Source organism: Lipotes vexillifer, unplaced genomic scaffold (genome assembly GCF_000442215.2).
Source record: "Lipotes vexillifer unplaced genomic scaffold, Lipotes_vexillifer_v1.1 scaffold78, whole genome shotgun sequence".
NCBI classification, from domain to species: Eukaryota; Metazoa; Chordata; class Mammalia; order Artiodactyla; family Lipotidae; genus Lipotes; species Lipotes vexillifer.
In genome coordinates, this window is record NW_006783110.1 from 265,591 (window position 1) to 279,760 (window position 14,170).

The window sequence follows — 14,170 nt, forward strand, 5'->3', positions numbered from 1 at the left end:
GCCAGCCCCTCCTCTCCATCCTCAGCCGATTAGGCGTCCGGAGAACAATTGTTGTCCGTCCTCCCACCCTCAACCCCACCAAGTCCAGTCGCTCGCTCCCCAAGCCGCCCCGCCACCGCTGCCCGCAGCCCAGATGCTGAGATCGCAACTACGGCTGCGTGCGGATTCCAGACCAAAAAGGGGGACTCCCAGCACGAGAGCAAGCTGGAGGACGCCGGCCCTCTAGCCTTCGCGTACTCACCTCCCCCCGCGCCGGTGACCAGTACCACCCGCCCGTCGAACCTCAACGGCAAGGCCATAAGTCCAGCCTGCAGCGACACACATACACTAGCAGAACTACTGGAGTTCAGACTGCGGGACAAGGAGGACAGGAGGAAAGGCTGGGGCAGGACGGCAATGACCTGCCAGTTTCTGCGGAGGAGACAAACGCCGTAGTTTTCCAAGTGCGCCTGCGCATCGATCCCTTGGAACTCTGGGAAATGTAGTCCAGCATGCCTCCAGTCGCGGCGAGAGCCTGCCCAAGAGGCTTGGCTTGAAAGGGCTAGTTCTGCGGCCGGAAGTAATGGGAGCTGCTGGGACCTGTGTAGTAAAATGATTGACTCCCCTAACTTCATTCATACTTTCATCCATCGTTTTGTCATTCACTCAACAAGAGTTTTCTGGATTTACGCGAGGATGCAGCCCCTATTCTCAAGTAGCTTTCAGAAATAGCAAAGGGTGGGCTTCCCTGGTGGCGCAGTGGTTGAGAGTGCGCTTCCCTGGTGGCGCAGTAGTTGAGAGTGCGCCTGCCAATGCAGGGGACACACGGGTTCGTGCCCCGGTCCGGAAGGATCCCACATGCTGCGGAGCGGCTGGGCCCGTGAGCCATGGCCGCTAAGCCTGCGCGTCCGGAGCCTGTGCTCCGCAACGGGAGAGGCCGCAACAGTGAGAGGCCCGCGTACGGCAAAAAAATAAATAAATAAATAAATAAATAATAGCAAGGGGTAAAAAAGATTTCTTAGAATGTAATCCTTGGACCTCTTGGATGGAAACCATCTGGAAAGATGCAGAGTCCTGGGCCCCCAGGCTGACCTCCCAAATGAAACTGTCACCAATGGACCCTCACTAAAGTCCTAGCCAGGCGCCGACACCCAGGGAGGTTCTTTTTCCGCTCAGATTTGCACAGCCAATCATGAAACCTATGCTGAGAGTGGAACAGCAGAAGCTTTAATTAATGGCCAAAGAATGGAGAAGCGCAAATTTAGTTCGCAAATCAACTGGACAACCCAGTTGGGACAGAGACACCATATGTTTAGGAGGGCCGAGGGAAAAGGGAGGGAATTGGAAAGAGGGGGAGGCATACTCACGTCTTATCTGAGAACAGGGTTGTGGTTTGGACACAGAACTGATGCAACCCTCTTTTTCAGTCCTTGTATGGGCTTTTCCAGATGTTGTCAAGGCGATTGTCACCTGTCATGGTGCTGGTGGATGGGCCCTTTAGCATGCTAACGTATTACAATGAGCGTATAATGAGGATCAAGGTCTACTGGAAGTCAAATCTGTCATCTTGGGTCTAGTTGTTCTAACCAGTCCTTGCTTTTCTCTTTGCAGCTTCCTCCTGAACTTAGATAAGAACAACTGGTTTCCATTCGAGGAAGGGGCAGGGGTATGATTCTGGGGCAACAGCCTTGGTAACAGAATCTCAGGGGACAAAAAAATGTCAACAGGTGCTCCTAAATGATTTTTGCTTTTGGATGGTGAGTACAGTCAAATGATGTAGGTTTTCTCAATTTTGACACTATTGAAATTTGGGGTCAATAATTTTTTTGTTATGTGGGGTTGTTCAGTGCATTGTAAGATGTCTAGAAACATCCCTGACCTCTACCCACTAGATGCCAGTACCACTCCCCCCAAGTCACAAAAATCAAAATTGCCTCCAGACATTGCCAAATGTCCTCAGTTGGAGTGGGGTGGGGATAACCCCTGAATGAGAACAACTAGTTTATACTAAGATAAACTAAGCATCAGAAGTAACATTTTTGGAAACATAATTTTACTAGAAAAAATAAACTTTAATGTTTATTTTCCAAGGTAAAAATAATGCTTTCTAAATAGTTACTAAATAGCTTCAGTGGTGTCCAATTTTCAAGCGTGAAATTTCATTTTGGGTATTGTCATGCATTTTAACACAACTGAATTGAACATGTGAATCCTCATGTGGTGTCTCATAAGTCAATATTCCTAGGCAAAGAGGAATCTGAAACTTTTTGAATAATGGCTATGTTTGGTTTCTGATTAAGTCTCCATTTGTTCACACTCTCAATATACTATCTCTGTCCAAAAGACATAGTGATGATATGGGCTTCCTTAGTGGCACAGTGGTTAAGAATCTGCATGCCAATGCAGGGGACACGGGTTCAAGCCCTGGTCCAGGAAGATCCCACAGGATGTGGAGCAACTAGGCCCGTGTGCCACAACTACTGATCCTGTGCTCTACAGCCTGTGAGCCACAGCTACTGAGCCTGCGCTCTAGAGCCCAAGAGCCACAACTACTGAGCCCACGTGCTGCAACTACTGAAGCCCCGGCACCTAGAGTCCGTGTTCCAGAACAAGAGAAGCCACCACAATGAGAAGCCCATGCATTGCAACAAAGAGTAGTCCCCACTCGCCGCAACTAGAGAAAGCCCGCGTGCAGCAACGAAGACCCAACGCAGCCAAAAATAAAATAAATTTTAAAAAATAATAAATTAAAAAAAGACACAGTGATGATAAATAAAATACAAAAAGAGAATTATAAAGCTAGCATCAAACAAAAATCTTTGTATTTCCAGATAGAAACCCAAAGCAGAGAATGGGGCTATACTCACAGATCTATCCTCACAACTTACTGGAATCCAAGTGCAAAAGCAGGAAAATATACCTGGAAGGTAAAGGTGATAAAGGAGATTGGGGCTCAGCTCACTGAGAAGTGATCAGCTAGTGTCCTTCTGTTTAAAAAAAAATTTTTTTTAATAGCCATCCTGAAACTCTGCCTGGGGTTCAGTTGATACATAGAAAGAAACTTCCTCCGTGAATGTCGGACATTCCTTATGAGATCATTTTACTTCTTCCTGAAGTTTATTTTATCCTTTAGAAAAGAGCTTGCCAGATGAGGTGTCATGAATGGGTTACAGATGTGCATGAAATTTTGATATCCTCAACCCTTAGTGCGGCTGTGGAGAACAGAATGGCTAGAACGCCCTGGCTGATCTCTGACCTGTGACCATTCTTATCTAGAGTTGACCCTTGAACAACATGAGTTTGAACTGTGCAGGACCACTTATGGGTGAATTTTTTTTCAATAGTAAATGCTACAGTACTACAAGATCTGAGGTTAGTTGAATCCATGGTGTGGCACCATGGATATGAAGAACCAACTATAAATTATATGAGGACTTTCAACAGCACAGAGGGTCAGCACCCCAACCCCTGTGCTATTCAAGGGGTTGTTCAACCCCTGTGTTGTTCAGCGCCCCAACCCCTGTGTACTTCTGTCAGAATACTGCAGGAATATTTTATTTGTGTGCTGCGATTTGAAAATATTTAGGAGTTAAAGTATTAGTACTTCTTATAAGAATCTTCATTAGCTTGCCAGGGCTGCCATAACAAATACCACAGACTAGTGGCTTAAAAAACCGAAATTTATTTTCTCACAGTTGGAGAGGTTGGAAGTTTAAGATCAAGGTGTCGATTTGTTTGGTTTCTTTTGAGGCCTCTCCTAATGGCTGCAGATGGCTGCCTTTCACTATGTCTTCACATGGTCTTTTCTTGCAGCAGATACCCCGGTGTTCCTTTGTATGTCCAAATTTCCTCTTCTTACATGACACCAGTTAGATTGGATTAGGGCCCACTCTAACAGCCTCATTTTAAATTAATCTTCATTTTAAAGGCCCTGTCTCTAAATACACTCACATTTTCTGGTCCTAGGGGTCAGGGTTTCAACAGAAGAATTTTGAGGGAACACAATGCAGCACCAACAGGGACTACTGTTGATAAACTCTTACTCTTTGACTTGAAAATATCTTCATTTCACCCTCAGTATTAAATGATAATTCAGTTGGATATAAAACTGTCAATCATAAACTATGATCAAGTAGGATTTATTCCAGGGATGCAAAGATTTTTCAATATCCTCAAATCAATCAATGTGACACAACACATTAACAAATTGGAGAATAAAAACCATATGATCATCTCAGAAAAGCAGAAAAATCTTTTGATAAAATTCAACATCCATTCATGATAAAAAACACTTCAGAAAGGGAGAAAAAAGGGAACATACCTCAACATAATAAAGGTCATATATGACAAACCCACAGCTAACATCATACTCAATGGTGAAAAGCTGAAAGCATTTCCTCTAAGATCAGGAAGAAGACAAGGATGACCATTCTCACCACTTTTACTGAACGTAGTTTTGGAAGTCCTAGCCACAGCAATCAGAGAAGAAAAAGAAATAAAAGGAATCCAAATTGGAAAAGAAGAAGTAAAGCTGTCACTGTTTGTAAATGGGATGATGCTATACGTAGAACATCCTGAAGACACTGCCAGAAAACTATTAGAGCTCATCAATGAATCTGGTAAAGTTGCTGAACACAAAACAAATACACTGAAATCTGTTGCATTTCTATACACTGACAACAAAATATCAGAGAAGAAATTAAGGAAACAATCCCATTTACCATCACATCAAAAGGAAATACAGAGGAATAAACCTAAGGAGACAAAAGACCTGTACTCTGAAAACTATAAGATGCTGATGAAAGAAATTAAAGACTCCACAAACAGATGGAAAGATATACCCTGTTCTTGGATTGGAAGAATCAATATTGTTAAAATGACCATACTACCCAAGACAATCTATAAGTTCAATGCAATCCCTATCAAATTACCAATGGCATTTTTTCGCAGAACTGGAACAAAAGATTTCACAATTTGTACGGAGACACAAAAGACCCCAAATAGCCAAAACAATCCTGAGAAAGAATGGAGCTTGAAGGAATCATCCTCCTCAACCTCAGACCACACTACAAAGCTACAGTAATCAAGACAATAAGGTACTGGCACAAAAACAGACAAACAGATCAGTGGAACAGGATAGGAAGCCCAGAAATAAACCCATGCATTTATGGTCAATTAATCTATGACAAAGGAGGCAAGAGTACACATTGGAGAAAAGACAGTCTCTTCAGTAAGTGGTACTGGGAAAACTGGTCATGTAAAAGAATGAAATTAGAACATTCTCTGACACCATATACAAAAGTAAACTCAAAATGGATCAAAGACCTAAATGAAAGACTGGATACTATAAAACTCCTGGAGGAAAACATAGGCAGAACACTCTTTGACATAAATTGCAGCAATACTTTTTTGGATCTGTCTCCTAGAGTAATGGAACCAAAAACAGAAATAAACAAATTAAACTTAAAAGTTTTTGCACAACAAAGGAAACCATAAACAAAACGAAAAAACAGCCTACAGACTGGGAGAAAACGTTTGCAAAGGATGCTACTGACACAGGAATCATTTCCAAAATATATAAGCAGCTCATACAGCTCAATATCAAAAAAACAAACAACCCAAACACAAAATGGGAAGAAGACCCAAATAGATGTTTCTCCAAAGATGACATACAGATGGCCAACAGGCACATGAAAAGATGCTCAATATTGATAATTATTAGGGAAATGCAAATCAAAACTACAATGAGGTATCCCCTTACACCAGTCAGAATGGCCATTATTAAAAAGTCTGCAAACAATAAATACTGGAGTGGGTGTGGAGAAAAAGGAACCCTCCTACACTGTTGGTGGGAATGTAAACTGGTGCAGCCACTGTGGAAAACAGTATAGAGATTCCTTAAAAAAATAAAAGTCGAGTTACTATATGATCCTGCAATCCTACTTCTGGACATATATCTGAAGAAAACTCTAATTCAAAGATATACATGTACCCCAATGTTCACAGCAGGACTATTTACAATAGCTAAGACATGGAAACAACCCATATGTCCATCAATGAATGACTGGATAAAGAAGGTATGGTATATATATATATATATATATATATATATATATATATATACAATGGAATATTACTCAACCAAAAAAGGAATGAAGTAATGCGACAGAGGAATGGATAAAGAAGATGTGGTACATATATACAATGGAATATTACTCAGCCACAAAAAAGGATGAAGTAATGCCATTTGCAGCAACATGGATGGACCTAGAGAATATCATATTAAGTGAAGTAAGTCAGTCAGAGAAAGACAATTATCATATGATATGACTTATATGTGGAATCTAAAAAAATGATACAAATGAACTTATTTACAAAACGGAAATAGACTCACAGACATAGAAAGCAAACTTATGGTTACCAAATGGGATAGCAGGGGGAGCGGGGGGAAGATAAATTAGGAGGTTGGGATTAACATATATACAATACTATATATAAATAGATACTCAATGAGGACCTATTGTATAGCGCAGGGAACTATATTCAATATCTTGTAACAACCTATAATGGAAAAGAATCTGAAAAAGAATAGATATATCTACATATGTATAACTGAATCACTTTGCTGTACATCTGAAACTAACACAATATTGTAAATTAACTATACTTCAATTTTTAAAAATTGTTTAAAAAATGTCAGCTGGTGTTATATAAAGTCTAGCATATTATATATTATGCTAGATAATATGAATATTATGCATATTATACTATATTAAAAACTTTAAATTATCTTTCACATATACATATATATTTAACATATGCTGGAATATACATATTTAAATATACTCTAGAATATATTATATATAAAATATTATATATATACATATGAATATACATATACATTCATATGTGTGCATGTGTATGTGTGTGTGTGCGTGTGTATATATATACACATATACATTCCAGCATATAGCTTTAAATGGCCAGGCATTTGAAGAAACAAGACAATGTGAACAAAATCCATGAGAAATCAAAGGTTATAAAACAGACACCAAGGGCTTCCAGATAAGAGTTACTGACCATAGATTTCAAAATAATTATTCTTATTTGGTTCAAGGTAATAAAAAATGATTGAAAATTTAAGCCATGAATGGAAAATTTTAAATGATCTAATGGATTTTTTAAAATAATAAAAATATAATGACTAAATTAAGAATTTCAAAAATGTATTTACTATCAAATTACACATGATAGAATTAGTGATCTGAGATAGGTCAGATAAAATATGTGAAATAAGCACATGGAAAAAATAAAAACATGAAATACTGGAAAAAACTTAAAGGTCAAAGAGATATGTAAGAATTCCAAAGTAGAGAACAGAGAACATGAAGAAAAAGCAATATTTGAGTAAATAATGAGGGACAATTAACCAAAACTGATGAAAAATATATAAAGCATCTAATTTTAGAATATTCAGGCAAGATAAATACAAACAAAACTAAACCTGACTACATAATGGTAAAATTACAGAATATTGAAGAAAAGATGAAATCTTCTAGGTAGCCAGAAAGAAAATATTCAAATGAACAAAAGTTTAATTTAGTTTGGTTTTTTATTTCTTTATTTTTTCCAGTTTTCCAATTATTGAGAAATAATTGACATACATCATAATATAACTTTATGGTCTACAGCAGGATGGTTTGATTTTTTGATTTGCGTATACTGTGAAGCAATTACCACAATAGGCTCAGCTCATATATAGATACAATAAAAAGAAAAAATAAGCAAAAAGGAAAAAACTGTTTCTCCTTGTTACGAGACTCTCAGGGTTTACTCTCTTAACAACTTTCCTATACAACACACAGCAGTGCTAGCTATAGTCATCATGTTGTACATTACCTCCCTAATATTTATTTATCTAATAACTAGAAGATTGTACCTTTTAACCACCTTCTTCCAATTGCTCTTCCCCCCACCCTCAGCCTCTGGTAACTACAAGTCTGATCTCTTTTTCTATGAGTTTGACATTTTTTTTTAGATTCCACATATAAGTGAGATGACACAGTATTTGTCATTCTCTGATTTATTTCACTTAGCATAATGCCTTTAAGGTCCATACATTGTCAGAAATAGTAGAATTTCCTCATTTTTCTGACTGAATAATATTCCATTTTGTGATAGATACCACAACTTCTTTACTCATTTTATCTACCAATGTACACTTAGGTTGTTTCCATCTCTTGGCTATTGTAAATAATGCTGCTATGAATATGGGAGGGCAGATATCTTTTGAGTTAGAGTTTTCATTTTCTAATATATTCCCAGAAGTATTAGAAGTATTAGAATTGCTGGGTAATATGGTAATCTATTTTTAATTTTTCGAGGATCCTCCATATTGTTTTGCAGTGGCTGTACCAATTTACAATCCCACCAAACCCTTTCTCCTCATCCATACCAGCATTTGTTATCTCTTGTCCTTTTTATAATGGCCATTCTAACAAGTGCGAGGTGATGTCTCATTGCAGTTTTAATGCATTTCCTTAGTTACTAGTAATGTTGAGCATTTTTTCCATGTGCCTGTTGGTCTTTCTTATATCTTCTTTGAAGAAATGTCTATGCAGGTTCTTTGCCCATTTTTTCACTGTTTGGTTTTTTTGCTGCTGATTTGTGTAAGTTCTATATATATTTTGGATATTAATCTCTAATCAGTATAGGGTTTCATATATTTTTCCCATTCCATAGGCTCTTTTCACTTTGTTGATGGTTTCTTTTGCTGTACAGAAGCTTTTTAGTTTGATGTAGTCCCACTTGTTTATTTTTTATTTTGTTGCTTGTGCTTAAGTATCACATTCAAGAAATTACTACCAAGACCCATGTCAAGGAGCTTTATTCCCGGGATGGCGGGGAGGTGAAGTCAAGATGGCAGAATAGGAGGATGCAGAGTTCACATCTCCTCACAACTAGGGTGCCTACCAGGCTCTGGTGGGGGACCTTGGACACCTAAGGGGACGGGAGGAACCCCTGCACAACCAGGTAGGACGTAGGGGGTTGGGAAGAGGGAAGCAAAAGTGGAGGCAGGATAGGACTGGTGCTCCTGAGGGGCGGCTGTGGGAGAGGAGGGGTTCTAACACCCAGAGGGGCCCACTCACCACTAGGGGATCAGCAGGGACAGGGAGATACCTTCAGGGGATCAGAGGGGAATGTGGCCAGTATTTCCCGCACTTGCTTGGTTGGGCCCCAGCGAGCCTGCTGGGGTCCCAGGCCTGAACCTTCACCCTCTGGGGCCCCCTCCAGTCACGCATGTCCTGTGGGCATGGGAGGGAGGGGGGAGGGAGGAGAAGTAGAGGCGAGAGAACCAGTACCCCAAGGGGCAGCTGGGGGAGGGGAGGGGTTCCCATGCTCGGAGGGGCCCACTCATGGTGAAGGGGTCAGTGGGGACAGGGAGAGAACTTCGGGGCATCAGGGAATCGGAGGGGAATGCAGCCAGCATTTTCTTGACCTGCTTGGGCCCCGGCAGGCCTGCTGGGGTCCCAGGCCTGAACCTCCGCCCTCCAGGGCCCCCTCCAGCCGCACTGAGCCTAGGCCCAGCTGCCCCTGCCTAAGCCCCACCCCCCCATCTAACACCAAGGCCTTTTCTAGGTTTTTTTTTTGTTTTTTTTTTTGCTGCACCCTGCAGCTTGCAGGATCTTGGTTCCCAGGACAGGGGTCAGGCCGGAGATCCTGTGGTGGGAGTGCTGAGTCCAAACAGCTGGACTAACAAAGAACTTCAGACCCCAGGGAATATTAATTAGTGTGAGGACTCCCAGAGGTCCTCATTTTGGCACCAAGACCTGGCTCTACACAACTGCCAGTGTCGGACTGCGAACTCCAGTGTTGGATGCCTCAGGCCAAACAACCAGTAAGACAGGAACACAGCCCCACCCATCAAAAAAAATGATATGACATAAAAATATGTTACAGAAGAAGGAGCAAGGTGAAAACCTAAAAGACCAAATAAATGAAGAGGAAATAGGCAACCTACCTGAAAAAGAATTCAGAGTAATGGTAGTAAAGATGATCCAAAATCTCAGAAATAGAATGGAGGCATGGATTGAGAAAATACAAGAAATGTTTAACAAGGACCTGAAAGAACTAAAGAACAAACAGTGATGAACAACACAATAACTGAAATGAAAAATACACTAGAAGGAATCAATAGCAGAATAACTGAAGCAGAAGAACGAATAAGTGAGCTGGAAGATGGAATGGTGGAAATAACTGCTGAGGAGCAAAATAAAGAAAAAAGAATGAAAAGAAATGAGGACAGTCTCAGAGACCTCTGGGACAACATTAAATGAACCAACATTTAAATTATAGGGGTCCCAGAAGAAGAAGAGAAAGAGAAAGGGTCTGAGAAAATATTTGAAGAGATTATAGTTGAAAACTTCCCTAACATGGGAAAGGAAATATCCACCCAAGTCCAGGAAGCACAGAGAGTCCCATACAGGAGAAACCCAAGGAGAAACACACGAAGACACATAATCAAACTAACAAAAATTAAATTCAAAGAAAAAATATTAAATGCAGCAAGGGAAAGCAACAAATAACCTACAAGGGAATCCCCATAAGGTTATCAGCTGATTTTTCAGCAGAAACTCTGCAGGCCAGAAGGCAGTGGCATGATACATTTAAAGTGATGAAAAGGAAAAGCCTACAGCCAAGATTACTCTACCCAGCAAGGATCTCATTCAGATTCGATGGAGAAATCCAAAGCTTTGCAGACAAGCAAAAGCTAAGAGAATTCAACACAACCAAACTAGCTTTACAACAAATGCTAAAGGAACTTCTCTAGGTGGGAAACACAAAAGAAAAAACCCCACAAAAACAACCCAAAACAATTAAGAAAATGGTAATAGGAGCACATATATCAATAATTACCTTGAATGCAAATGGATTAAATGCTCCAAACAAAAGACACAGACTGGCTGAATGGATACAAAAGCAAGACCTTGTATATATGCTGTCTACAAGAGACCCACTTCAGACCCAGAGACACATACAGACTGAAAGTGAGGGGATGGAAAAAGATATTCCATGAGAATGGAAATCAAAAGAAAGCTGTAGTAGCAATGCTCATATCAGATAAAATAGACTTTAAAATAAAGACTGTTATAAGAGACAAAGAGACATTACTACATAATGATCAAGGGATCAATCCAAGAAGAAGATATAATAATTGCCAATATTTATGCAGCCAACATAGAAGTACCTCAATACATAAGGCAAATGCTAACAGCCATAAAAGCGGAAATCAACAGTAACACAATAATAGCTGGGGGGGAACTTCCCTGGTGGTCCAGTGGTTGAGAATCTGCCTTCCAATGTAGGGGACGCAGGTTCGATCCCTGGTCAGGGAACTATGATCCCACATGTCGTGGGCCAACTAAGCCCATGTGCCGCAACTACAGAGCCCATGCACTCTGGAGCCCATGTGCCACAACTAGAGAGCCTGCGCACTGCAACTACTGAGCCCACATGCTCTGGAGCCCTGCACCACAACTAGAGAGAAGCCCGTGCACCACAACAAACATCCCGCATGCCACAACTAAGACCCAATGCAGCCGAAAATAAATAAATAAATATTTTAAAAATAATAATAATAATAGTGGGGGACTTTAACACGCCACTTACACCAATGGACAGATCATCCAGACAGAAAATAAATAAGGAAATACAGCTTTAAATGACACAATAGACCAGATAGATTTAATTGATATTTATAGGACATTCCACCCAGAAGTGGCAGATACACTTTCTTCTCAAGTGCACAGGGAACATTCTCCAGGAGAGATCACATCTTGGGTCACAAATCAAGGCTCAGTAAATTTAAGAAAATTGAAATCGTATCAAGCATCTTTTCTGACCACAACGCTATGAGATTGGAAATCAATTACAGGAAAAAAAAACTGTAAAAAACACAAACACATGATAGCTAAATAGAATGCTACTAAATAACCAAGAGATGACTGAAGAAATCAAAGAGGAAATCAAAAAATACCTAGAAACAAATGACAACGAAAACACGATGACCAAAAACCTATGGGACTCAGCAAAAGCAGTTCTAAAAGGGAAGTTTATAGCAATTCAATCTCACCTCAAGAAACTAGAAAAATCTCAAATAAACAATCTAACCTTACACCTAAAGCAACTAGAGAAAGAAGAACAGGAAAAAAAAAAGCCCCGAAATTAGTAGCAGGAAAGAAATCATAAATATCAGAGCAGAAATAAACTAAATAGAAATTAAGAAAACAATAGCAATAAATAAATAAGGTCAGTAAAACTAAGAGTTGGTTCTTTGAGAAAATAAACAAAATTGATAAACCTTTAGCCAGACTCATCAAGAAAAAAAGAGAGAGGATTCAAATCAATAAAATTAGAAATGAAAAAGGAGAAATTACTACTGACACCACAGAAATACAAAGGATCAAAAGAGACTACTACAAGCAGCTCTATGCCAATAAAATTGACAACCTGGAAGAAATGGACAAATTCTTGGAAAGGTACAACTTTCCAAGACTGAACCAGGAAGAATTAGAAAATATAAACAGACAAATCACAAGTAATGAAATTGAAACTGTAATTAAAAATCTTCCAACAAAGAAAAGTCCAGGACCAGACAGCTTCACAGGCGAATTCTATCAAACATTTAGAGAAGAGCTAACTCCTATCCTTCTCAAACTCTTCCAAAAAATTGCAGAGGGAGGAACACTCCCAAACTCATTCTATGAGGCCACCATCACCCTGATACCAAAACCAGACAAACATATCACAAAAAAGGGAAATTATAGGTCAATATCAATGATATTGCATTTCTCTAATAATTAATGTCAATGTTTTTCAAGTTGCCTAGGGCAAACAGGAATTCACTGAAGGGCAGAAATCTCATGTCAGTTTGCCATTCTGTGTTTTTTTTATATGTTGATCTTGCTGTTCCCTGAACATATTGTTCCAGAAGGCAATATTAAAGGACAATCTCATAGGAGGTTGGAGTACTATATTTTCTTCATCGTGAATATGCTTTCAGGGTTCACACAGATGCAGGTTTTTTTGTTTAAACAGAAAAGACGGAAATAATTAGTCCTTCCTAGATGCAGAATATAGGGATTTTGATCTGAAAAGAGTGTGAAGAGGTTATGGGGTATCACCTCACACTGGTCAGAATGGACATCATCAAAAAATCTACAAACAATGAATGCTGGAGAGGATGTGGGGAAAAGGGAACCCTCTTGCACTGTTGGTGGGAATGTAAATTGGTACAGCGACTATGGAAAACAGTATGGAGTTTCCTCAAAAAACTAAAAATAGAACTACCATATAATTCAGCAATCCCACTACTGGGCATATACCCAAAGAAAACCATAATCAAAAAGACACATGCACCCCAAAGTTCGCTGCAGCACTATTTACAATAGCAGGACATGGAAGCAACCTAAATGTCCATCAACAGAGGAATGGGTTAAAGAAGATGTGGTACATATATACACTGGAATATTACTCAGCCATAAAAAGGAATGAAATAGTGCCATTTGCAGAGACGTGGATAGACCTAGAGTCTGTCAATCACAGTGGGGTAAGTCAGAAAGAGAAAAATATCATATAATATATCTTATATGTGGAATCTGGAAAAGTGGTACAGATGAACTTATTTGCAAAGCAGAAATAGAGACCGAGATGTAGAGAACAAACTTATGGATACCAAGGGGGGAAGAGGCGGGGTGGGATGAACTGGGAGATTAGGACTGACATATATACACTACTATGTACAAAATAGATAACTAATGAGAGCCTACTGTATAGCACAGGGAACTCTACTCAGTGCTCTGTGGTGACCTAAATGGGAAGGAAATCTTAAAAAGAGGGGATATATGTATACACATAACTGATTCACTTTGCTGTACAGCAGAAACTAACACAACATTGTAAAGCAAATATACTCCAATAAGAATTAATTTTAAAATATGACACTTTTTAAAAAAAGAAAAACATTAAGAAAAGAAATAAGGAAAAGAGACTCTGCCAACCAAATGTAAATTGGAAGAAAATCACAACGTGCTGGAGCTAAAAGCAATCTTAGCAGTTGAAATACACGGCATTAATGTCCTCAGTTCTTTACCCTGCCCTTATCCACATCCTTCACATACGACCTGGCAGT

The 14,170-nt window shown here is 39.6% G+C and overlaps 1 protein-coding gene across 2 annotated transcripts in view; it reads right to left on the reverse strand.

Moving 5' to 3' along the window:
• The window catches only part of HSD17B4 (hydroxysteroid 17-beta dehydrogenase 4), a 101,770-nt gene extending 101,355 nt beyond the window's left edge, over nt 1-415 (reverse strand). For both annotated transcript variants that reach the window (XM_007455835.1, XM_007455834.1), the window contains exon 1: nt 242-415. In XM_007455835.1, the coding sequence (XP_007455897.1) occupies nt 242-299 (58 nt within the window). In that variant the 5' untranslated portion in view covers nt 300-415. The remainder of the gene's footprint in view (nt 1-241) is intronic.
• Between the last annotated feature and the right edge of the window lie 13,755 nt (nt 416-14,170).